This window comes from Rhamphochromis sp. 'chilingali', assembly GCF_963969265.1.
Source record: "Rhamphochromis sp. 'chilingali' genome assembly, chromosome: 17".
NCBI classification, from domain to species: Eukaryota; Metazoa; Chordata; class Actinopteri; order Cichliformes; family Cichlidae; genus Rhamphochromis; species Rhamphochromis sp. 'chilingali'.
The window spans coordinates 1,143,524-1,170,600 of NC_137944.1; the positions used below are offsets into that span (position 1 = coordinate 1,143,524).

The 27,077-nt window shown below is 45.3% G+C and overlaps 1 protein-coding gene across 1 annotated transcript in view; it reads left to right on the forward strand.

Annotated features, from left to right (window-relative positions):
- LOC308384107 (ubiquitin-conjugating enzyme E2 E2-like) overlaps positions 1–27,077 on the forward strand; it is a 68,096-nt gene that overhangs the window by 32,981 nt on the left and 8,038 nt on the right. Inside the window, exons 4-5 of the mRNA XM_080862453.1 lie at positions 19,397–19,529; positions 26,233–26,380. Coding sequence (XP_080718579.1) covers positions 19,397–19,529; positions 26,233–26,380 — 281 coding nt within the window. The remainder of the gene's footprint in view (positions 1–19,396; positions 19,530–26,232; positions 26,381–27,077) is intronic.

Consider the following 27,077-nt stretch of genomic DNA (forward strand, 5'->3'; position numbering starts at 1 on the left):
GGGAGGGATGATCTTCTTTTAAGCTAAGGTGACTCCGCCTCTCCTGTGAAAAAGTGATCTGATTGAATTTAGGCTTTGAAAGCAGCAGGAGGGTCGTTCACCACATCTGTCAAGTGTTGCTGTGGTTCACACTTCAGCATCGTGCAACACTTTACGCTGTATAGCTGCTCTCCCCCTGTAGTTTTACATCTGCATGCACAGCAAGGATCGTGACCCACTGTCACACATGTGGTATGTTTACTGTGACCCCAGGTCAGGGGTCACAGTAAACATCATTTTAGTGTCAGATGAATGTTTGATAGAGGAAATATTAAGTGATAATGTTTAATATTTCAAATATCACTATGGCATGGTAACAATGTGACCAAAAACACAACCAAGCATACGAGTCAGTGTTCACGTGAGCCACCCTCACAATCAGATCCTACAGCATAAATAACTATATCATATATATAACTATATAAGTTTTGGTCTCCTTGTTTTTGTTGTGCTGCATGAGTTTGAATATTTGCACTAACTAGCTTTCTACCCAGGATGCAGCAGCTGTCGCTGTGGCGTGCTCCCACAGGTAGATTGTGTTGCTGCCTGTCAAACAGCAAAATACAGAATTCCTTTGACACACGACCAAACTAACAAATCTAAAATAAATTCCTTAACGAATCCAGAGCTTCCACCAGCGTCTCAGCACCTTCAGCACACCTGAAAGGTGGAGGCAACATTTGAGGCATTGCCAACTTTAAAAGAAGCTTTCCCTCTCAACAGAGCTCACTGCTGAATTTTGTGACCCATTAACCAGATGAGGCACGTGCATGTGCGCACACACATACGCACACACACCAGCAGCAAATCTCCATCCTCTTGCCAGAGTTAAATTTTATCCCCTCATATTTTGAATGAAAAAAATCCGACTTAAGACGTTTTGCAAAAGATGAAAGAGGCTTTTTAGATAAGAGAGATTTTTCTGGTGAAGGAAATCACACAGTCTGCTCTTCTGAACACGACAACACAGTCCAAGAGGAACGACCAGAAATTCTCAAAGGACCGGCCTTCTTTCATGACTTTTGTCAGAGGGGAAAGCTTCTGTGACACATCATAAGTATTCAAAAGCAGGTTTTATAAATCAATGCAAATGAATGGACCCTGAAAAACCTGATTCATTAACACTAAACAATATCAGCTGCCCTGAAGTGTTGCCAAGCTGCTTTCACGAGGCTGCTTGTCAGTTAGTTTGTTACAGTTATGTGAACCTCACCGTATATGTGTGCCCTTTTTGGCCTTCATATTCATGAAACTGTTCCATATCCATGATTTATTATTAGTAGACAGGTATTATTAAAGCAGGGCGATATAGCCAAAAATATTTAACATTTTAATACATTTGAAAATTTGTGCTAACGATATAACTGACGATATGATTGACACCAGACAAAATACTTTACAACTCCACAACTTTATTAGTGCAAAAACCCATCAATGTATTTTCACTTAAACAAGCAGCTGTTTTTTATGTGCATTAAAGTTATATAAAAATGTAACAGTGCAAATGCAAACTCCTCGCTGACAGTTTAACCAAAAGGCATTTCCAGTGGAAACTGGCCGACATATCCTCAGCATAACCATGTATAATATCCACAAAACTTAAAAAGAGGTTATACACAGCAGGGCTCTAGAGTGCGACTAATTTGGTCGCAAATGCGACCAAATTTTTCAGTGGTGCGACTAAAAAAAAATATTTGGTTGCACCTGTGCGACCAACTGTTCGGGTAGCAAAAAAAAATAAAAATCTGCAACCTTCCCTGTGGTCAACAACAGACACACATTTTGCCCCTATCATGGACTAAACCAATCAGAGATAGTCAGGGGCGGGACCTCTCTGATTGGCCGTGGTCCAGTTGAAAGTGCAGGTGGAAGTGGGAGGTGAGTAGCTTGAATAAAGCGATATCAATTCATTAAATCCTGACTTTTAAATATTACTGTGTTTTGCCAGAAACGCCAGATTCTCAGATTAAAGCTCACAAAACCATTTCAACAACAACCAAACAGCAGATGAGAGCAGGTACACGGACTCCACACAAAGACGTAAACACAGACCCGACGCATCAGAATCAGCTTTGTCTTTCTCGGCTTTCTCACCCGACGGCCCGCAGACGGACACGCTGTCGGAGCTCAGCGATCCTGATGCGTCCGGTCCGCGCTGTGTTTACGTCTTTTTGCGCTGATTATGAGCTGCAGGTTTTGTCTCTCCAACCAAAATTCACCGAGCCAGCAGCAAAAGAAGCAGCAAACTGCGCTTCACATTTGATCAATGTCGTCATGAATTTTGCTTCCACGACTATTAAAATCACACTCCATGCACAGCTAGCTCTCTCTCTCTGTACTTCAAGAACAGTTTCCCGTCTCCAATCTCTGTTTTCTGTATTATTCATTGGCTTATTACCCACCAGTCTACCGCTGTTTACAGCGCTGTGGCTGCTGTCTTTTTCTTTTTCACTTAAATGACCTTGGACAAGAAAGCCTGTTTTTTCTGTTGTTCAGTACTGAAGAAATTTAAACTTTATATGCAGAACATTGTAGAATATTTTTAAGGTTTTCTGCTATAAAAAGTCAGACCAGGAAAATCTCCTTCATGTTTTTCTGTGTTTTATTCTCAGTTACTTTCACACAAAGGCATCTGCTGTGATGTTCACAATTCTGATGAAGTCAGTACTGATAAATGATCAGAGTTATAATATTTCTGACTGTCTGAGGCTAAGTTGAATCGAATCGGGACTTTGAAAACTGGAATCGAATGGATTATAGAAATCAGTGATGATACCCAGCCCTAGTGAGCAGCCTAGGCAGGACAGAAGTGGATGTAGCTGTAATAGGAAAAGAACTATTGCTAACTTTTCTGTTAAGGCCTGATGCTTCTGAAATTCATAGCCAGTGCTCTGATGCATATATGTCACAGTCTGTGTGGTTAGCATTGTGGGGCATGTTTTGGTTTTTTCCTCTAAGCCATATCAACGGGAAAATCTCAGTGTCATAAAGCTGCAGCGTCTCATCTGTGACGAGCACACGCACTCAGCAGAAAACACAGTGGAGATGGTGAAAACTGATAAAGTGAACCATAACTTTGAAAGAAAATAAATGTTTTGCAATTCTTGTTTCCTGTAAGGCAGCTCTGGGCTTTGTAGGAGCAGCAGAGGGAGCAGGGCAGCAGACACGACTCATAGCCACTGATGTCTGATCTTCATGCTCTGCAAACTTCACTCAGTTATGCATTATGCCATGAATATTATTTATTAGCTATTAGGAAATGATTTAACAGGACTAAGATACATTCAAGGCCTGCAAAGCGAAAAACAAAACAACAGATTGATAACAGAGTCTTCTGTGTTATCACGTGACCTCGAGCACATGTGTATTAGTAAGCAGTAATAAATAATTCTTGCCTGAGCAGAGGAAGCATGCATCAACCACGCTCCACCTGCAACTCACCAAATACTGAGAGAAAAAAGAGATACTTAGCAGTGATAATTAACAGTTGTACTCGCATGCCTGTCACAGCCCATTTAGACTTCTGTGCTGACTCTCTGTAGACTGTGACAGCTTATTTAAGCGCCGAGCGTTTGCAGCATTGATGCTTGTGCACGGTGTTTTATCTGGTGGCTGTGTGCTGGTGTTTTACATGCTGTGCCAGCCACAATCGAAACAAGTACGGCTACGTTCACTCTGCAGGTCTTGATGCTCAATTCTGATCTTTTGATCAAACGCGCTCTAGTGTGAACGCTCAGAGCGGCCGCGTGCACAAAAGAAGACGTCACACACGACGCTCTGTTTAGACCCAGAGCAACAGGATGTGTGACTGATGGCCTTAATGTAAAGACTTCAGACTTCACGTTTCCCAGTTTTGCTTTAAGTTATAAAGTTTTGTTATTTACATTTGTCCTAATAATGATCCTTACTGCTGTTTCAGAGGAGCGCTGCTTCTAGCTGCAGATTTCTGTCAGAATCTGCAGATTATACAGTACAAAGAAAATGTTCACGTTTCTCCAACGCTGTCTTCCCAGCAGTTTCCCTGGATAGAAGCGTTCACCATGTCGGGCGCTGATAGTCGGCGTCTGTCTTGTGTCGGTGACGTAAAAGACGGATTTAATGCGACGTGACCGTCAAACAGCAGTCGCTTTCTAAAACATCAGATATGTATCGGATTCAGCACCACATACCAAAGTGACCCAGATCGGATTTGAAGATATCGGATTTGTGCCGTTCACACCGTCACACCATGATGGGATAGATGGTCGCAGAGGGTCAAAGAAGTCGGATTTGATGCGCTTTCCCCTGCAGTGTGAACGCAGCCTAAGAGTCTGTGTCTTTGTTTGGGTTTAGCACATGTTGTTTTCTATCATGTCCATCTCCACCCTCTCTCTGTTTTGCCACCAAAGTCCCTGTAAATGCTTAAAAAATGACCAGTGCTGAACAGGTCGATCACAGCTGTTTCAGACTGCACCAACTTATTTCCAGGGAGGTGCACTCTGCATCACAGCACAGGCTTTCAGACAGGTTGGTGCTTATGGTGTACCCATGTAGATTTAACATGGAGGCATAAATCCCAAATACAATGCTATAAAAAATTTGCCCCCTTATTTTTCTCATATTTGTCACAATTAAATGTTTACGATCACTAGGGATGGGTATTGATAAGATTTTCACAATTCCGATTCCATTTTCGATTCTGTTTAACGATTCGATTCTTTATCGATTATTTTTTAAAAAGGAGAACACTAAGGTCGAGTAGCTCAGAACTTTGTTTTATATCTTCTCTTTGAACAAGACAGAAATTTAGGAGTAACATGGCCTTACAAACCCAACAGTGAGATCTTAAGAGATCCAGCCTACGGCTCTTCAATGGGGTGTCACAGGGTCCCCAGGAAAAAATTGTAAATGTAAAATAATAAAATAAATATTCTTCTGTAGCAATTACACAAGAATATCCAGTAATGTCCCTGCCTACAATTAAACACATTCAGTTACTGAAAATCATCTGCTGTGGCAAATGGGTGCAAGCCTTTGACCACAAACTGAGTCACTGCTCGGTGACATTCGTCTATCCTGGCCTGAAAGGAGACGCTGCCGGCAGACTGCAGCGAGAACTGCCAGCATCTGAGCCACACTCTGTCTCATCATGGCCACCTAAGTGCACAGTAATGGCAGGTTTGTAATAAGGCAGATCGCGCTAACATAATATGCACTGTTGTTGATTATTTACCTGCCGCATTAACAGGAGAGGATGTGCAAACGTTACCGCTGCTGCTGGGTTGAGATTCACGAGTCCGGAGTGGAATTAAAAACACGACATTCATTTAAGGTCATCGCGTGTTTTGTGAGCAAATGCTTTTGCATATTCGTAGTGTTTCCTCCCTTCAATGAAGTATCTACTTTGCAAGTATTGCAAGTTGCCCTGTTGTCATCCGTTCTCGTAAAGTGTAACCAAACTTTGAGCGTTTGAGCCGCCGTGTTTCCTGCCAGGTAAATGACGCTCCGCAACGTGGGGACGTCATTCGGGGCGACTGGAATCGATAAGGGAATCGTTTGCAAAAATGGCAAACACTTCCAAGGAACTGAAACAGTGGGAACCGGTTCTCAACAAGAACCGGTTTTCGATACCCATCCCTAACGATCACGGGACTATGTAAACCTGTGTGTCCACGTGTGGAAATATAACTGCTCCCTAAACCTTTAAGCTGATTGGGCCACGCTCGGCAGCAAGAACTGCAGTCAAGCTTTTTCAAAAACTGTGAATTTTGTTCCACTCATTTTTCCACAGTTATTTGAATTCAGTCACATCAGAGGGTTTTTGAGCATGAGTGTCCTGTTTAAGCATCTCAGTCTGATTTAGGTCCTTCATTGTCCCGAGCTGGACTTGGTAGTGTGTTTTGGATCATTGTCTGTCCTTCGGGTGATTCTGCTTGAGAGCAGAACTCACGGTTCCATCGAATACGCAAATACTGCAACTCCTAAAGCAGCAAAGCAACCGCGGACCAGCCGAACAAGCGCCAACATATGTGACTGTTGGTACAACGTTCTTCTGATGACGCAAACCGTCCAGAAAGCTCAACGGTTGTCTTGTCAGCTTGTTTGGGGATCAAGCCTTTTGTTTTGTTGTGATCTGAAACATTAAAGTGTGACAAATGTGCAAAAACTAAGAAATCAGCAATGGGCCAAATACTTTGTGGTACTGTATGCATCAGGCTGAAAATGCTTCTGTGCTCAGGAAGCTTTGGTGTCTGCAGTGAAAGCTGTATGAAAGCTCTCTGTGAATCAGGCCAAACACGTAGTTGAAAACCCCTGAAGACGCTTCACATTCCCACTGTGCTTTTATCTCTTCCTGCAGTGACTGTGAACTGACAGATCAGGAGCCACTCAGAGAGTCCAGCTGATCTCTGTTTGAACTCATTGTTTCACATATATCACTGCACACCTAGCCTTGTTTATACTCAGGTTAAATATATAACCATTACTAAAAATATACTAGTCTCTAATGATTTAATCTTAACGTCTATAGAAGAAAAGTTTTCATTTGTCTCTGTTAACTTTGTAATACTTCACCTTGGCTCATTAACAAAAGCATCAGTAAACTCCTCTCTGCTCTTTTTGCTGGTTTTCATGTTATCTTGTTCTACAGAGTTTTGTTGGGTGTAGGATCTCACAGCTCTATAATGGGATACACTACAGTACAGTAAGTATTATCATAAACACATTTGCATCCATTTAGAGTTACATTCAGTCTTATCACTTGCCTAAATGATCACAGTGGACACAACCTAATAAGTTATGGGGGCATAAACTACACCGGCTAGTTATTGAGAATCTTTAAAGACGTTATTCATGATATCTGCATAGTGATGTCTTTTATTTGTTTGTTGACCAACACTAACAGTTTGGGACTGTTGCATCATTTCCTCAGGTATTAATAAATAAATATGTCACATAGTTTCATATAGAGAAAAAATTACCAGTAATCATCCCACAGATGTAATATTATCTACAGCTACTCTTAGTACCATTGATGTTAAGTTAGACTCTTTTTCTCCAATTGATCTTTCTGAGTTAACTTCAATAATTACTTCCTCCAAACCATCAACGTGTCTTTTAGACCCCATTCCTACAAAACTGCTCAAAGAAGTCCTGCCATTAATTAATTCTTCAATCTTAAATATGATCAACCTATCTCTAATAATCAGCTATGCACCACAGGCCTTCAAGCTGGCTGTAGTTAAACCTTTACTCAAAAAGCATCTCTAGACCCAGCAGTCTTAGCTAATTATAGGCCAATCTCCAACCTTCCTTTCATATCAAAAATTCTTGAAAGAGTAGTTGTCAAACAGCTAACAGATCATCTGCAGAGGCTTATTTGAAGAGTTTCAGTCAGGTTTCAGCGCTCAGCACAGCACAGAAACAGCTTTAGTGAAGGTTACAAATGATCTTCTTATGGCCTCTGACAGTGGACTCATCTCTGTGCTTGTCCTGCTAGACCTCAGTGCAGCGTTCGATACTGTCGACCATAATATCCTATTAGAGCGATTAGAACATGCTGTAGGTATTACAGGTACTGCACTGCAGTGGTTTGTATCATATCTATCTAATAGACTCCAGTTTGTACATGTAAATGGAGAGTCCTCTTCACACACTGAGGTTAATTATGGAGTTCCACAGGGTTCAGTGCTAGGACCAATTCTGTTTACATTATACATGCTTCCCTTAGGCAGCATCATTAGAAGACATAGCATACATTTACACTGCTATGCAGATGACACCCAGCTCTATCTGTCCATGAAGCCAGATAACACACACCAATGAGTTAAACTGCAGGAATGTCTTAAAGACATAAAGACCTGGATGGCCGCTAACTTTCTGCTTCTTAATTCAGATCAAACTGAGGTTATTGTACTCGGCCCTGAAAAGCTTAGAAATATGGTATCTAACCAGATTCTTACTCTGGATGGCATTACCTTGGCCTCCAGTAACACTGTGAGGAACCTTGGAGTCATTTTTGAGCAGGACATGTCCTTCAATGCACATATTAAACAAATATGTAAGACTGCTTTCTTCCATTTGTGCAACATCTCTAAAGTTAGAAATATCCTGTCTCAGAGTGACGCTGAAAAACTAGTTCATGCATTTATTACTTCCAGGCTGGACGACTGTAATTCATTATTATCAGGAAGTCCTAAAAACTCCCTGAAAAGCCTTCAGCTGATCCAAAATGCTGCAGCAAGAGTCCTGACAGGGACTAGAAAGAGAGAGCAGATTTCTCCTGTTTTGGCTTCCCTTCATTGGCTTCCTGTTACCTTACAATATAAAGGCGATTGTTGAGGCGACTGGTTATGTGATTGGCGATGTATAAGTAAAACTGAAGTGAATCAAAAATCACAACAAGTAGCCTGAAGGTGCTTTTAAGGTAAAGATCCGACAGTAACACAGAGAAATCCCCAACAATCAAGGGAGGCAGGAAAACAGGCACAGTGTGGAAGAGAGCCGGAGATTAATAATAACCACTTTGCATTTAATTGTAATAATAACTAAAGATTAAATGCAAAGCAGTGTGGGTGACTGAAGAGGAAACAGTCGGTGCATTATGGGAATCCCCAGCAGCCAATACCTATTGCAGCGTATCAGCTCTACTCAGCTGCCTTACAAGTGACGCTCAGATCCAGATGGACTTTAACTTGGACAGTGTCCCACAGTGTCCATGGTGCAGGAAGTCCAGTGGGGTCACTTACTGGGGCTTTGTTTTAGTTCTACCACAGAGTAGAGAGCCAGCCAAAGATGACTGTTGCTTGACATGTGTTTGTTGATTGGTCGAACATATAAATAGGAAGGCTGTGGCTCGAGATCATCTACTAACTGGAAGATTGATGTTTTGATCCCTGGCTCATCAATTCCACATATTAAAGTTATAGAGTATGACCGAGTGTGCTATGAAAGAATCTGTCTTGTAAGGTAGAAGTGCTTTTTGTTAAAAGTCAACTAGCTAGGATAACCTCATCCCTGTATATGAAAGCACCTTCAGACTGTCAGTTCTTTAGAAAGACAGGACGTGAATAACCGAGTTGTGGATGATTTTTCCCCCATACTGTGTTGTCCGTGCTTACCAATAAAACAAATCATGCATAAAAGCCCAATTCATTTAAATCTGCTCCGCATTGATGCAAGCTTCACATCTTATTTGAGTTGTCATCATAACAGGTGTGCAGGGAGTGTGTTAGAGTAGTGATTAACATTTACGACGTAATCCGTGTCTGGATTTCTCTTGTATGGTCTTATTGGCTGAAGGTCCTCTTTGGGCACTACGAGCCACAAACAAAGGCTCGGCTCATTTGCCTGCGCTTTATCTGTAGGACAGATGATTTTCAGGTGAGTCAAGCTGTGCTGTTGTGTCTGCCTGTTGTTGTTTCCATGGAGATTCCTCTTGCAGCACAAAATCAACACACACACACGCACAAAGTCACTGCAGGGATACAATGTTGCTAGGTAACATGTTCAAGACAGTGGAGAAGTCTAATTGGTTTGGTGTTGTTTCAAAGGTTAGTGTGTTGGAGTTACACCAACGTTGTGCTTCCACCGTTAAACTCTGTCGCTGTGAGTCTCCGGCTGACGGACGAAGGCGAGCCAACACTTTGATTTCACTGTTACCGTAGACCAGAGGTGGGCACCTCCAGGCCTCGAGGGCCCGTGTCCTGCAGGTTTTATATCTCACCCTGGGTCAGAATCACATGATTAGTTCATTACCAGGCCTCTGGAGAACTTCAGCTGTGTTGAGGAGGTCATTTAAATCAGCTGTGTTGGCTCAAGGACACATCTAAACCTGCAGGACCCCGGACCTCGAGGCCTGGAGTTCCCCCATACTTGTGCTTCTCACTGCTCACAGAGGCCAGTGTCAGTGTTGCTGGCTCTGTGCTCTGGCTACATTTGGATTCAGCCATTTGTTAGCGTCTTCATGCCGGGTGATGGTGATTTAAGTGGCTCATTGGGTTTGTTGTTACAGATCTTTTTGTGTTGGCTCCCATATGGCGTACTCTGGCGAATGTTGTGTCTTCATCACACACATGGTGAAGAACTCGCTAACATGTCAGCGTGTGGTTGTTGGCTGGTGCTTGGATGCACATGGATGAAACAGTCAAACAAATATGGGCCCGAGTGCTGAGTTAGCTCTGCACCAGCCGTCATCCAGTTTCATTTGGTTTGTTAAAGGTAGGCAGGGATGTTAGACAGTTTCTGCTGTCCTCTCTTTCACTGCAACAACACGAGCTGAGTCTGACAACCTTCTGCTGGCGTGTCACAGGATACATATCTGCCCATCTTTAGCAATCACTTGTTCCCTGCTTATCAAAAAGGGTTGTTTGTGATCACAATCTAATCAGTCGGCTGTTGGACAGATAAAACAGCTTGTATTGTTAGACATGCTAAGTTAAGACTTCATTTAACAGAGCGGTCGACTGTTTAAAAGCTTCATATTTACTCAGTTTCCACAGTTCAGCTTTCTTAAAATAACAAACGGTGGGACAAACTGAAGCTGTCATTAATCTGAGCCGTGCAAACACACAAGCTTTTCCAGTTTGGGTGCTGATTGCAGTGGGATAGCCACCATCCTGAGCAGTACACGAGCATGTACGTGAATGCCGTTTCACAAAAATAAGACGGCTTATTTAGTGCAGATTCAAGAAACTGATACTGTGAAAACTGCAGCTGTTCCAAGGTGCAGTTTCCAGCATAAAAAGGAAAAATACATTGAAAAGTCAAATGAAAAGCATCCATGACAGATGATCAGATGATGAAAAGGTTGTTACTGTCCTTAAACGTCATGTGACATCCAAAAAAAATAGCAGCATAGGCGAGGATGGACAGAGCTCCTGGTCGTCAGGGGCCAAAAGGATCAGCTGACACAATCACAGACACGCCCACAGGTCAAAGCGATAAACGGTGCCAGTTTGAACCCAGAGGTCACCGAGCCTGCTGTTCTAACTCAGCTGTTGCTTTATCAGGTGTTTCACTTGGTCTTTGAGATATGGCTTTGACTGTAAATGATGAGATATGGATGTTTGGAGATTTTCATCACTGAACAATGCAGCATGCTTGGTTAAAGTTCTCTCTGGTCTCTAATTTTAAAGGCAAAGTGTGTAACAGTGTCCGAAGAGGAAGTGATCACAAATAGGTGGCTTTAAGTCCAGCACAAGGGAACTGAGGACCTTCGTCATCAGCACACTCAGAGTATTTGATGTGTTTCAGAACAATGTGGCCGCTGATTGGAGCAAACTGCCAGTCACAGGGACACAGCTGAGGACTTACACGTGTTTCTAAGAAATTAGAAACACGGACACATCCCGTACTCGTGACCTCTACAGAGTGTTGTGTTTGAATATCTTTACTCAGTTTTTGCCACTTCGTCCTTCTCATGTTTCAGACTGTTGGAGACCCGTGTGTCATGACATGCCAAAGAAAGTCAGCAAGCCTGCTCATGTTGTTGTGTTGGAAACAAATTCTGCAGGGATAATAAACAGATCACGTCTGATTTTGACAGCGTATCAGATCGATGGACTGCAAACATCATGTAACACCTGTTACAGTATCATGTAAAATCCTCGGCTGGTTCTTACGGTGATTCACTGACAACGGGAAGTGATAACACCGTGTGATCAGTACAGAACAGATCAGCCGTTGAAGTTTGATTGAAGACGTTTTTGTCCTGCATGTCAGAAATGTTAGGCTGACTGAAGCTACTATTTAAACTTAGAGGATGTAAAAGCATTTTAACCATTTTAACCATTTGCCTGTTTGTACGCCCGTGTGTACGACTATGTGTACGCCCGTGTGTACGCCCGTGTGTACGCCCGTGTGTACGCCCGTGTGTACGACTGTGTGTACGCCCGTGTGTACGCCTGTTTGTACGCCTGTTTGTACGCCTGTTTGTACGCCCGTGTTGACGCCTGTTTGTACGCCCGTGTGTACGACTATGTGTACGCCCGTGTGTACGCCCGTGTGTACGACTGTGTGTACGCCCGTGTGTACGCCCGTGTGTACGCCCGTGTGTACGCCCGTGTGTACGCCTGTTTGTACGCCTGTTTGTACGCCCGTGTTGACGCCTGTTTGTACGCCCGTGTGTACGACTGTGTGTACGCCCGTGTGTACGCCCGTGTGTACGCCTGTTTGTACGCCCGTGTGTACGCCCGTGTGTACGACTGTGTGTACGCCCATGTGTACGCCCATGTGTACGACTGTGTGTACGCCCGTGTGTACGACTGTCTGTACGCCCATGTGTACGCCCGTTTGCACGCCCGTGTGTACGCCCGTGTGTACGACTGTGTGTACGCCCGTGTGTACGACTGTGTGTACGCCCATGTGTACGCCCGTGTGTACGACTGTGTGTACGCCCATGTGTACGCCCATGTGTACGCCCGTGTGTACGACTGTGTGTACGCCCATGTGTACGCCCGTGTGTACGCCCGTTTGTACGCCCGTGTGTACGACTGTGTGTACGCCCGTGTGTACGACTGTGTGTACGCCCATGTGTACGCCCGTGTGTACGACTGTCTGTACGCCCATGTGTACGCCCGTGTGTACGCCCGTTTGTACGCCCGTGTGTACGACTGTGTGTACGCCCGTGTGTACGCCCGTGTGTACGACTGTGTGTACGACTGTGTGTACGCCCATGTGTACGCCCGTGTGTACGACTGTGTGTACGCCCGTGTGTACGACTGTGTGTACGCCCATGTGTACGCCCGTGTGTACGACTGTGTGTACTCCTGTTTGTACGCCCGTGAGTACGCCCATGTGTATGCCCGTGTGTACGACTGTGTGTACGCCCATGTGTACGCCCGTGTGTACGACTGTGTGTACGCCCATGTGTACGCCCGTGTGTACGACTGTGTGTACGCCCATGTGTACGCCCGTTTGTACGCCCGTGTGTACGACTGTGTGTACGCCCGTGAGTACGCCCATGTGTATGCCCGTGTGTACGACTGTGTGTACGCCCGTGTGTACGCCCGTGTGTACGACTGTGTGTACGCCCATGTGTACGCCCGTTTGTACGCCCGTGTGTACTCCTGTTTGTATGCCCGTGAGTACGCCCATGTGTACGCCCGTGAGTACGCCCATGTGTACGCCCGTGTGTACGACTGTGTGTACGCCCATGTGTACGCCCATGTGTACGCCCATGTGTACGCCCGTGTGTACGACTGTGTGTACGCCCGTGAGTACGCCCATGTGTATGCCCGTGTGTACGACTGTGTGTACGCCCGTGTGTACGCCCGTGTGTACGACTGTGTGTACGCCCATGTGTACGCCCGTTTGTACGCCCGTGTGTACTCCTGTTTGTATGCCCGTGAGTACGCCCATGTGTACGCCCGTGAGTACGCCCATGTGTACGCCCGTGTGTACGACTGTGTGTACGCCCGTTTGTACGCCCGTGTGTACTCCTGTTTGTATGCCCGTGAGTACGACTGTGTGTACGACTGTGTGTACGCCTGTGTGTACGACTGTGTGTACGCCCGCGTGTACGCCTGTTTGTACGCCTGTTTGTCTCTGGTCTGTTTGTCCACCAGAGCACAGAGAGTGCTGAGGGGCGTTTGTCCTTTATCTTTGTGTGTTGGAGCTCTGCAAACTGCAAACACGTGTATTTGTGCCGCTCTGTCCTTACTGTAAGCATCACAGAGCGTGTCTGTGTGCATGTGTGGCAGTGGACCGTGGCTCTCAGCATGAACTAATAAGTTTATTTTTTAATGCTTTGGCATTACACATTCGATTAGCCAGTCTGGTCCAGTGGTCTCACAGATATGAGTCAGGATGTCTGTGTGAGGTCTTCCTGTAACAACAGCACAGGTCAGTCGCTGCTGCTTCAGTCTGTCAGATAATCTTTACATTTAATGACCTTCAAGTATGTTTGACGCTAAACAGAAGACATATCAATATTTCTTATTACAAGTCAAATGGCAAACATTGCCCCAGAATAGATACAAGTTGTAATAATAATTCGAGTGTTGTTGTGAATGTAGCATGGATATGTGAAGCTGTGAAGCTTGGTTCACATGTAGGTGAGTAAGATGAAGCAGCTGAGAGCTTTTGTGTGACACGTACAGACTCAGCAGTAGCTCTGAGCAGGTGCAGCTGAGCCAGCATTACTACACTGTGTTTGTCCTGCATGAGTCTGAGTGTGTGAGAGCTCCTCTCTAAATAAAGCTGCAAACAGGTAATCTGACATATTCACAACCTTAGCTGAGTTGTTCACGTGCTGTTTCTTTCTTTAATAACTACACATCAGCAGTAGCATCCAACCAGCTACAGATGCAGTGGTAATATTAGCCCTTCTCATTGTTAAAGACTGCAGAGCTGTTTGGTCTGTTAGCTGAGCACTCCCATTGCTGAACTCCCAATGAGAGCTTATCTCTGCTGCCAGGCTAAAAATAGCTTCTGGTACGAGAAAATAAATAAATGCACGAGCCACAAAAGAGCTCAAAGGGAGGTGTGGCTGACTGTGGTCGTTGGATCAGCTGTTACACAAGAGTAAATTAAAAATCAATTAAAAATTTCCGACTTTTTAGAAGAACTTTTAGATGAAGGTTTAAAAAGTTTTTGCATCCGGTGACTCACATCTTTAAAGACCAAAACAAACACCCTGAACATCTAAAAGTCTCCGTGCTCTGCTAGTACTCATTAATCATGACCCCATCTCAGTGTGAAACAAAGTCTCAAACGCAGTTTTTAATCACAGATATCTGTTAGCATAAAGGTTTCTGAGTTTTCTCCACTCCAGGCTTGGAGATCTTCTGTAGGAGACCGTTGTAGTCACAGTATGGACATGTGTTCATACTGACCTCCAGTCTGTCTGTGAATCAAAGCCTAATCTCTGGCTTTTGATGCATCATTTATATGTTTATCAAAGAGATGATATTTCAGATATTTTCAGTTCTAGTTTGTGCTCGTTGTCGTCCTGCTCAGCATAGTGATTTTTTCACATCTTGTTTCATTACAATCTGCTCAAAAACCCAAAGGGACACTTTGAAAACCAGTCTAATGGGGAAAATCCTGCTGGTATCTGTTATGAAATGAACTGGAACATGTGTTGGGAACAGTGGGATGCCACATCATTGATGGAAGTGAAAATGATCAAACTACACAGCAGAGTTAAATTAAGGACAGAGCGCTGCCTTATGTTGCAACTTTACGTGGCCCCTCATGTGCATGTAATGCACAAGGTCCTGAGTTCAGTTCCTCCATCAGGTCTTTCTGTGCAGGTTTCCAACCTTATAAACAGGACATTTGCATAATAACTGAAACCAGCCCTTCAGTGGGGAACCCTGCAGTCAGCTGAGACTGAAGAAGTCACCTGGATGAGTGACGAAACGTTTCTCCCACAAAACGCTACGTCCAGATGAACAGAATCAACTCTTGGAGATTTCCTTACCTGGATGATTGAGGACGCATCAAGAAGCAGATGGATAGATTGAAAGTCAGTGTTTGTATGACCACCTTCCTTCACCACAGCTTAAATTCTCTTCGCCAAGCTTTTCTCTGATTTCTTGCCGGCCTGCTCTCCAGGCTTCTTGAGCCTCCTCCTGTTTCACAGCTGTAAACACTTAGTTTAGTAAATTATTAGAAATGTTCATTTCTGTCTGTAGCTGACTGCAGGGACATTACTGGCATGTTAGCTAAGCTCCGTGGTGGAAAGGACAGTTAAAGTCATCTTTTTGTTCTGTTATAATGTGAAGAGTTTCAGGTGTAATGATATCTCCAGCAAACCTGTGATTGTGCTGCTTAACAAAGAGCTGAACTGTGGCCACTAAACCAAGACTATATTTAGACGCAGCATTCAAACACATGATGTCCTCTGGATGTTGTCTCATTAACTGCCAGCAAAATATGCAAAGCCAATGAAGTCATTCCACAATAAAGTCCACTAAAAACGTTCTGAAGGAGGGTCTAATTTGTGTCACTGTTGTAGTTCAGCTATCACCAGAGAGCCGTTTACAGACGAGGTTCTTTCTTTATGTCCCTGTAGAGGGACAAGCTCAGTGCTCATTATTTATGGCTTACAGTGTGGAAATAGCTGCGTCCATCACTGCCATTTGGCCCTCATTACAAACAAGCTCAGGTCATTCTCTGCTCTAGAAGTGAGCCGAGATTTAAAAAAGAAAAAGTTCCCCTGGATAAATAGGAGAGCAGACCCTTAGGTGAATTTTCAAGATCTGTGTCCTCCATCATCCTGACAGGCGTAGGAAGGTGATAGAAAATCAAACCCGTTCTCCACTGGAGCTGGGATCTGTCCTCCTGCCAGAGCAGGTTGTGTCAGGCTGCATGTACAGGAAGAGAAAGCTGTGACGGAGCATGTAAACTGCAACTGCAGGAAGAAATGAACGAGCTGAAGAGGTGTAGAGCACAGTGTCTGCCTCTTAATAGGATTTAATGACGTGAATTTTTGAGCGCTGAGCTGTTTTTGGATTGAAGCATCTAACATGAGCTTGTATGTGCTGTGTTCATGAAATCATTTACAAAAGTAATTCAGTGATTTAAAATCCACCTGCTTCACGCAGAGCTCTGTGACAGTGTTCACACAAGGTTTGGCAAGAGACTCAATCAACTTTCATCCATAACACTGTCGGTGTAACACCTGAAATAAAGGGGGAAGTAAAGCTAGTGTGAAAAATACACAACATGTCGAAAAGCAACCGCGTAATTTTGGGTGACAATAACAGCAGTTTAGATGATTTTACAGTGAGCCTTGCTGTGAATGAGCAGCGGTGCCCACAGACGGTTTAACGTCAGACAGTATTTTCACAGACCGGAGTTTAAGGTGTGGCGGATAAATACAACAAAATAAATGATACGACAAAAACGGGTATTTTGTAGATATAACAATAAACACAAATTCAGTGTGTAATTGTGTAACTTTATTAGCAGCGTCCTCCTGAAGTGCACCAACAACATTGAGAGTAACGTCCTCCTCTCTGCCCCTCAATGCTCTCTGGTCGCTATGGTAACACATTTCTTTCAAAATAAGACGCACAACTACAACACGGGAAAGACCCAGGGAACCCGCGTTTACGATAAAAACCCTGAAAACCATCAATTTCACACCCGAGCCTCAACTCACAGACCGGTACCGGGCCGTGGCCCGGGGGTTGGGGACCGCGGCCTTATCTTCCACAGTGGCCGAAGGCTCAGCAGTTTATGTGGCGATCCTTCTCCTCAGCCACTCTTCATAGCGGCCTTTGAGGCCTTACCAAAGATATCATCTCTCCGGCCAGCTCCGGGTCTGTCTCTGTCTCTGTTAGTAGGAAAAGGTGTTTGCATTGATATTAGTAATTAAAATATTGTAGTTGGTGAGGATTTCACAAATCAGTGCAGCATTGGAAAGAAAATAATGTTAGTGAGAAAGTAAACTGAGGTCATTCCCAGTCAGCAACCACTGGGTGGCTGCTGGAGATGTGAAAGCACTAAAGTTCCACTCACTAGTGACGTGTCAGTGATCCCATAGCAGCCACAAGTCACTATGTTCCCAGACCAGTGGATGAGTGGTTGCAGGAGGTTGCCAGGTGACATATACCAGAAACATGTTTGCATGTGCTCTGGTCAGGAGCGTGTTGACACAGTCAGCTGTAGTTAGCAGGTCAGTGGTGAGCCACAAGGTTTGCTTAGAAGGCAAACGTTCTCTGTTTCAGTTTGAATGGTGCTTGGTTAGTTAGCAAGTCTCTGCAGACTCCAAGCAGCCACAGCAGTCCTTCATCACCAGGGCAGTCCCAGCGTTTCTGTTTCAGCACCTCTTTGTCCCCCCAGCAGAACCTTTAGTGACCCTTGTTCCTAGCGACTGGTGGTTAGCAGACTGAGCTTCGGCCTGTGTGACTGAGGCCTTAGCCCGTTTCAGATTACGACTATACAGGTGCTACGTTTTGAGTCAAATGGACCCAGATTTCCCAGCTGGCATGTTTGTAACACACAACTAGAAAATGTGCTCCCTGTTTAAAATGCATGTGGATACTTGAACCTGAAATAAATGGCTTAAAATAACTGAAATACTCTGTCAGTGTCGCCACCACGATGAATCCAACCACTGGCAGTAAAATCTGTTTGGCACACAAACATAGATTTCTTTGAGCCACATCAGGCAGAGTGGAGAGACGTGTCGGCCTCGGGTCCCCACCGGGCCCGGCTCACTGCCACAGCCCAGACTATTTTTATCCATCCAGAGGAACATCGGCATCCTTTCTCCAGCCTGCTTCCATAATTCCTCTCTGTGTGCAAACACACGCTGACAACAAATGCAGCGGCCGGCGCTTTATAACCGCCTGCTGTTTCACACCAACAGCTCCACGTTTCTTTCACTGCGTCAATGATGAAAGTAAAAGTAAGAGAAGAACTGACAGGAGCATCTGGCCTAATGCCAGTCGAAAAGGGAATTGGATTAGTGCATCTCCTCTCACAGCTGTGTGTGTGTGCGTGTGTGTGCGTGTGTGTGTGCGTGTGTGTGCGTGTGTGTGTGTGTGTGCGTGTGTGTGTGTGTGTGCGTGTGTGTGTGCGTGTGTGTGCGTGTGTGCGTGTGTGCGCGTGTGTGTGTGCGTGTGTGTGCGTGTGTGTGCGTGTGTGCGCGTGTGCGCGTGTGTGTGTGTGTGTGCGTGTGTGTGTGTGTGTGTGTGTGTGCGTGTGTGTGTGTGTGTGTGTGTGCGTGTGTGTGCGTGTGTGTGTGCGTGTGTGTGTGCGTGTGTGTGCGTGTGTGTGTGTGTGTGTGTGCGTGTGTGTGTGTGTGTGCGTGTGTGTGTGTGTGTGCGTGTGTGTGTGCGTGTGTGTGCGTGTGTGCGTGTGTGCGCGTGTGCGCGTGTGTGTGTGTGTGTGCGTGTGTGTGTGTGTGTGCGTGTGTGTGTGTGTGCGTGTGTGTGTGCGTGTGTGTGCGTGTGTGCGTGTGTGCGTGTGCGTGTGTGTGTGTGTGTGTGCGTGTGTGCGTGTGTGTGTGCGTGTGTGTGTGTGTGTGCGTGTGTGCGTGTGTGTGCGTGTGTGCGTGTGTGCGTGTGTGTGCGTGTGTGTGTGTGTGTGCGTGTGTGTGTGCGTGTGTGTGTGTGTGTGCGTGTGTGTGCGTGTGTGCGTGTGTGTGTGCGTGTGTGTGTGTGTGTGTGTGTGTGCGTGTGTGTAGCTGTGTTTCATGCTTGCATTCACATGCCACAGACATCAGCCCTCCACTGATATTAATGATGCTCCACAAAGGTTTGATCCAGTCTTTGTTGCTGACAGCGGTCTGAGTCTTGTGTGGACAGCAGCTGATGATTATAACCTAACCAGAGTGACTGAAACACACAAACGGCTTCTTCTTTAGCACCTGTCGGTAAAAAGATTCTCTTCTTTTCTTCCTCTTTTATTTTTGTACATGCAGCGCCGGCCCTAAAGGAGACAACATCTACGAGTGGAGGTCCACCATCCTGGGCCCTCCGGGCTCCGTGTATGAGGGGGGAGTGTTCTTCCTGGACATCGCCTTCACACCAGACTACCCCTTCAAACCACCCAAGGTGAATGACGCCCTGCAGCTACGCTCCTCCCCTACAGCTGTGAACAATGGCAGCGTTGTCCTAGCTGCCTGTCACTGTTGTCCAACAACAACGAGTCATTGAAGGCTCGTTAACCTTCAGCATGTTGACAAAACAACATGTGACTGCAGCCCAGGACAGAGGATGCTCGTACTGAGCGCACAAAGCTGCTTTCCTTTAGTCTCTAATCCTAAATGAAAGAAGTGTCAGTGTCTGTAAATGCAAAGCTGTTAGTAGTAGACAGACTGAATTCTTTAGGATTACTACAAGTACTCGCTGACAGCTTCTTTTATTTATTGTATTAACAGTCAGTTTTCATTACAAACTACGTTCATCGGTGGGATTTCACATGTTCTGTTCTTGGTTTCTCAGATCATCTCCTCTTTAGATCTTCATTTAGCTCTTTAACAGTTTTACTAAGCCAGTACTGTCAGTTAATAATAACTGAACCCAAACTGATGTACGGTGTACAATTTCCCCACAGTGCCAATGAAATCAGATAAGAGAGGGGAACAAAACAGCAGATTAACCACACCACTGACACAGCAGACACAGTCAGACAGGCTGTGATACAAACGCACAAACTGGCACTTACAACGGTCACAGAGGAAACATCAAGAACAACGTTGTAAACTTCAGAGTTCGTGCTGTGCAGCTTTCAGGAAAACTGCAACATACCAGGAGTCACATATCCGAGTGTGCAGGTGTGGTTAGCGTGTTCACCGATGCCAGAAGTATTCAGTCAGCAGCAGCTTGGTGCTGCTAATCAAACACACTGGATTAGATCATTAGTGAGTGTGACCACCTCTTTGGCAGTTTGTCGTCTGCAGCATGTAGGAGTGTGTTAATGCCACAGGAGTGGGCGTCCCAGGAAACTTACCCTCAAACCATGCAGCGCTCAGACGTAACTGGCTGTTTCGAAAGGATTGTTAGGGCAAAGCTTCTCTTCTATTTATAAAGAAAGAAAGAAAAGAGTTGCCTTGTGGACCACAAGACCACAGCTGAGATGCTCCAACTCACAGTGCCACAAAGCAGACGTGGCATATTAGCCTCACTGTCAAACATGGTGGGGAACGTGGTGGCGATGTGGGGTTGTTTGGGTGTTGGGCACTCTGAAGTCACTGTATGAAGTCAGACGTCTAAATACAAAGGCTTGACCTAAAATGCGTCACACAGCAGCAGGACAATGGTGCCAAGAAACCCTACAGCAGAATCAAGGTTTCACAACAGGACCTAAAGAGAGCTGTGCATAAACCAACAGCTGTGAGCTGAAGCAAACTGAAACCATGCTGGAAAGAATAGACGGACCATGGTGCAGGAAGTCTAGTCCTTATTGTTCCTGCACAGGTTTGTCTGTAGCAGAGCTCCAAGTGTAGCTCCCTCTGTCATGAGCCAACAGGGCTGCTGTTGAAATCTTCCTCTCCTCTATTTGACCCTCTGCCTAACACTGTGCTCACACCATCAGTGCTCAAAGTGATTTTTCTCTCACAACAAAAGCTGAACTGGTTCCAAGTTTGGGTTTTTTTCCCAGTGAACAGACGCAGCATCCACTGGGATGTTCTCAACGAGCACTGACCAACAGTTCAGTGACACGTTGGTGAAAGTGTAGCTGGTCATGGGTGCGCCGTGTCACAGTGGCTTAAGCATCAGGGACATAGTGTTGTTTTTGTAACCAAGCACCCACACTAGGGCTGCCACAAACGATTATTTTGATAGTCGACTAATCAGAGCATCATCCATTGGACGTACAGGTACAGCTTATTGCACCAGCAGCATCTGACATTCAGTGGGTAACAGACGTCTCCGAAAACGTCGGAGCGCTTTTGAAAGTATGTGGTGTCCTGATAAACTGAGCCGATATTTGAGGTTTGCACAGCTACATTCCTGCCTGAAAATATGTTAAACGTTTATTTTGTGACCCAGAAAGAATAATAAGAATAATATTAAAACTTACTAGCTGCCGCCATTGTTGGAAACTGAGCTGGGCGCTATGAATTCTGGGACACAGCTTCTTCTTCTTCGGGGTTTAACGGCAGCTGGCATCCTTGTACATGCAGTGCTGCCATCTCCTGTTTCAGTCCGTTATTACACTCTTAAATCCTGCTACTGATTCCTGCGTCTTTCAGGATCTTACAAAGCTTCAAACGATGCGTCGACTATTAAATTAGTCGTCGACGATTTTGATAGTCGACGTAATCGTGACTAGTCGACTAATCGTGGCAGCCCTAATCCACACGTTTGAAATCTGATCTCTAATCTCAAACCCACTTCTCACTCTGGTTCTGTGTCCTTCCTCACACCATCAGGAGTGGATCTAACGTTTGAAGCAGCCACACAGCTGTGAAATGATATTCTCTGCAGGTCGGGTTCCCTTAAACTCTGCAGCAGGGCTCGGTCTTTATCACCAACTTTTGTGGTGGAAACCCGGCTTTACGGTCTGTGCAGCCTCTGAGACGGCCACAAGATGTGCTGCTTTCCCCCACCGTGTGTGTCCTTCTGCTGTAAAACTGCTGTAGGACGTTGTGCGTTCATGCAGGCTGAGGAGGAGACTGAGCCCTCAGAAACAGGCAAAACCCTGGAACAGAGATCTAAACTTTTTGCAGCATTTGCATGTTCAAATCAAACTGCCAGTTTGTATCAAAGCAATGAGGTGCTTCTGATCGCCTTGTCCTGTCCTGCATGCCCTGGCATTCAGCTGCATTCGGCCACCCTCCAGTAGAGTCTAGGAATACTCACTAAGTAATATCTAACTGCTATTTATGTGCTTAAACGATAAGGCAGGAAACTATCTGTGCCATGTTTAATGCTTTACAGCGGGTCGTTTAGTGTCTGTGCACATGTGCCACTGACAGGAGCGGTCCAAAACTGTGTGTTAGCAAATATGCATATATGATGTTTTGCACTGAGGGTGTTCTTGACCAAATGTTGTGATTCAACTAAATATTCACAGCATGTTTTTAGCAAACCTTTGCTAAAGGTGTACTCACATGTATCAAACTCACATGTATCAAACTCACATGTATCAAACTCACATGTATCAAACTCACATGTATCACACTCACAGGAACGCTCAGAGTCATATTTTTAGTGGAATTTCACAAATCTGTGAAAAATGTGTTGAGCTTGTTTGTTTTATTTTCTTTCATCTGCTTTGTGTTACGAGGCCATTACAGACAACCATAAGTAACAAAGTCTGTTTACTTTGTTACAAGTTCTGAATTCTTGCTCTTTAATTTCCTTGTTGTTGGGTCTATATCTCTGACTTGTTCCAGTATGTAAAACTCTGCATCCTCAACACTGAGCCGCTTGCAGCCCTGTGCTCATGCAGACAGAACAGGGAGGAAGCGTCAGTGACTTTAATCAGCTGCTTAAATCTGATATTTTCAGCTGCTCTTCTTGGCTTACTGTCGTTTACAATAAAGTAGGCTGCTGCATTTGCAGTATCAGTATCTTAGTCATGAGGAGCAGCACTGGAGAAAGTATCTGTAGTGTTGCACAGCGCAGGTGAGCTGTGTGTGCACTGTGCAAGGACGGCACGGCGTCACATGGTAGAAATGATTGGTGGCGTTCCCACCGTTGTGATACATGGATAGACTTTATGTAAACTATCTCTCATATTTCTGTATGTCTCGTATGATTATGTGAAATAGAAAGTCACGAGTGTGACTGCAGTGGTGAAGTTAAGAGCAGCCTGGGAATCATTCAGACCATCCCGAACCTCGCCTACCAGGAGTGTAATCAGATGTTGATGCTCCATCTGTCCAGTGTGTATCACTTTTTGTTTTTGTGGTTTTGAAATTTACAGCAGCTCAAAGTTATTGGGAATCATGTGACCAGGCCTCGATATATGATCTCCTGTTCAGTGTCAGCTGTGTGGGTCCTCACACAGAGCCCATCTTAACTCTTGGCCTCCTGCCGCCTTGTTTTTCCATCGTGGTCGTGATCTTTGCCATCCAACGTACAGCGAGCCATGTGACAGCTGCTCACTGCCCTGGATCACTCACTAATGTTAGGTTGAGCTGACACTGATACTTTAGAGGCTGAGCATTGCAGGGATGCTGCATCAGTATTTGTACGTTGGTCCGAGCTCAGAACTGGTTGAGTGACGGCTGAGGTGAGATTCCCCCAGCACTGTGCCCTGCAGTAACTCGTGGCTTTGAACTAAACTTCTCTATACACTTAATCTTCCTCTGCGTGATATAAATCTCATTTTCTGGGATTTCATTTCCAGTCTGCATGCATAATATCGCTGGGCAAGATACGAACCCCAAGCTGCTCTCTGACCACATCCATCAGAATGTAGCTCACACAGAAAAATGTGCGAGCATGAATGAGTGAAGGAGACATAAACAAGGGAAGCAAGAAGGCATCAAGGCAGGTTAAGGGCTGACCTCGGCTGACTGGCAGGTTCCTCGGGCCTGTTGGCTAAATGGTAAATGGACTGGTTCTTATATAGTGCTTATCTACTCTACCTGAGCACTCAAAGCATTTTATACAACTCGGCGCATACAAGAACTTTTTCCTATACATGCGATCGATCCTTGGAGAGCAGCTCAGGGTTAGTGTCCAAGGATATTATGCGTGCAGACTGGAGGAGCCAGGGATCAAACACCACCTGAGCTACAGCCCCAGGTCTTTTTTTTACCTCACTTCCATTTGTTACATGCACAACAAGAGGGACTCGTACACGGGCTAATGTACATTCAAACAGAAAAAACACATACACTGCAGCTCCCTCTCCTCCCTTACCCAGCTTTCAGGCTCGGAGGAAGATGAGAGCCACCAAGGACTGCATCAGCGTGCAGCCACAGGAGGCTTCAGTGTGTACAGGGCTGCTTTGAGTGCGCACAGTGGAGCGTTTCAAAGAGACGACAGACCTAGAGGAATATTCGTGATGGGATTTATAAACAAATGCACCGATTTGCTAAATCTGTCAGGCTGCGTTCCAGAAATAAACCTCGGCTAACGGGAGGTCGGCTTCTTGCTGAGGATTTGTGACGCTGCATTCAGAGCTGGTGACACTGAAGAACAAGCTAAAAACAGTTGTCCAATGAATGCACCAAGGACATGAGGCATTTATGGCAAAGACTTCAGGCACTGAACAGTGGACATGTTTGAGGTTGCAAACAACTATCACTGCCTCCAGCCTGCCAGCTATTGGCTGTGACTGCAGACAGCATGAGGAGGTTTCTGCAACATGGGTCCAGATCTCATCCCAGGCTGCGTGCCAACACACTGTGAAGAACAGCTGACAGATATCTTCATGGACCCTCAGCCAAAGCAGAGTGCCAGCTGCTGTATCATGAAATGCTTTGAGAGGCTTCACATCAGCTCACGCTTCCCAACCAAGCTGGGCCCGCTGCCGTACAGAACAAACCATTCAGCCGAGGTTTCCACCCTGTGTCTCTGACTCACGTAGAGAAACCAGAAGGCTTCAGCCAGAGTGCTGCTCATTGACTTCAGCGTCCAGCGTGACATGTTCCCTGCTGGGCTGCCTGACACGTGCACTCGGGACAAATAACGTTGCTAGAACACACCGCGCCCCTTCTGCTCACATTACTGACATGTGACATCACCAGTCACGTCACGCACAGGTGTTGGTCTTACAGCCGACCACAACGAGTGCGCTTACAGGAAAGGAGCAGCTGACACTATAACCGACGGACTATACCTGCAGCTCTCTGACAGAAAGGATTCACGGCACAAGTTCTCGGGAGTTCAGACAGACGAGCTAACCCACCTCTCCGTCACCTGGCTGATGGAGGTGGACCTCCCGTCCCAGCTATGAGCAGATTTTACAGAAGTGCCGCTGAAAATAATCTCAGCTACCGCATCTCTTCCTGGTTTGGAAACAGCACCGCAGATGACAAGAGTCAGCCCTCACATAGCTCGCTCACACTCAAATGCCTGACAGCACTCACACTGCTTAGCCAGAGCATGTGTAATGATAACATTTCAAGTTTTTTAACACTCATGCTGTGCAAGATAACACAATGTATATTTATAGTGTATCAGTGAAGTCCTCTCAGATGTTTCCAGTGTGGCGCTGCAGCACTGCTGACGTGAAACAGTGACAGATAAATCAATCTGTTGATCTTCATAATAGGAGGAGGGTTTGTCTCTCTGAACGGAGGAAGGGTGACATGAACGGGGGCAAGCTACAGCTCATCAGCCTCGTTTCTAAAGACACACAGAGGTCAAAGGTCACTGCTTAATGATGCAGGGCTCTTTGTGCTGAGCTATGGAATGTCTTCAGTGTTGATGCAGGCACACAGGCAGGATATGAAGAGCACTGTCAGCCTGTGCTGCTCGTTTAATCTAACTGACAAGTGTTTCATTGATTGAACCTGTCACGTCCTAAATGTCAGGAGGCATGTGCTAACAGACGGAGCTGCAGGAAAACACTGCAAGTCTCTTATCATAGGCCTGGTTTATTGGGCCTGTTTGTTGTTAGTTATTGTGAAGGGAACAGAAATAGAGCGGCCGTCCTCTCCTAGACTTTTTGTGGTGGACTCGAGTCCACCACAGTCCCAAAATATAAAAAACACTTGTTTGTTTGATCACCTTACATGTTGTTGATAGTTAAACGAAACCTAAAATAAGCCTTTTTTAAAACGTGTCATTGGCTCAGAGGTCAGGATCAACAGGATGCAGCATCAAATGAAACTGTTTCTTAACCAATCAGGTGACGTTCCGTACGAGGATCTACCACTGCAACATCAACAGTCAGGGCGTGATCTGTCTGGACATCCTGAAGGACAACTGGAGTCCCGCCCTCACCATCTCCAAGGTCCTACTGTCCATCTGCTCCCTGCTCACTGACTGCAACCCAGGTGAGAGCTTCACACACACACACGCACACAGAGATGCTGTCATGTAGCTGTGACAGGCTGACTGAGCTGCTTAAATCATGTACTTTACTGTGAGGCTGAAGTTGTGTTTGCAGCGCAGCAGCAGCAGCAGCAGCATCCCAAGAGAACAGACAGGCAGTGTAGTGATGAAAACAATGATTGTGTGTGTGTGTGTGTGTGTGTAACACTGTCCATCACAAAAGTGTCTCTTTTATATAAATGTTGTGCTCTGGCTCCATCACAGGTACAGAGGTCCACGGTGTTTTTTGTTTGTTTCAGGTGTGCTCTGCTCTGCCTTCATGTTTCTGAGACTGTCTGTGGGTCATTTTGAGCTGTCACAGGTATACCTGGCTAACAAGAAGCTCCTTTCAGCTGCTCCTGTATTAAAGTGTGAGCCTGGGATTCCAAACCCCCTTTAATCCGTTCAACATTTAACCAAGACTGTCTGGAAAAACTCAATCCTGACCCCGATTACTGTAAAGACAACAGGGACCTGCAGGTGGTGTGTGTTGGTAATGAACAGAATAAAGATTCTCAGTTTTTAAAATCATTTTTTTTATCTCTACATTATCAGCACTTTGAGAGTTAAAGTGAGTTAACTCAGAAATGTGCTGGACCATGAAAGGTAGGTCAGGGCCAGAGGATGACTAGGGATGGGTATCATTTAGGTTTTATCCGA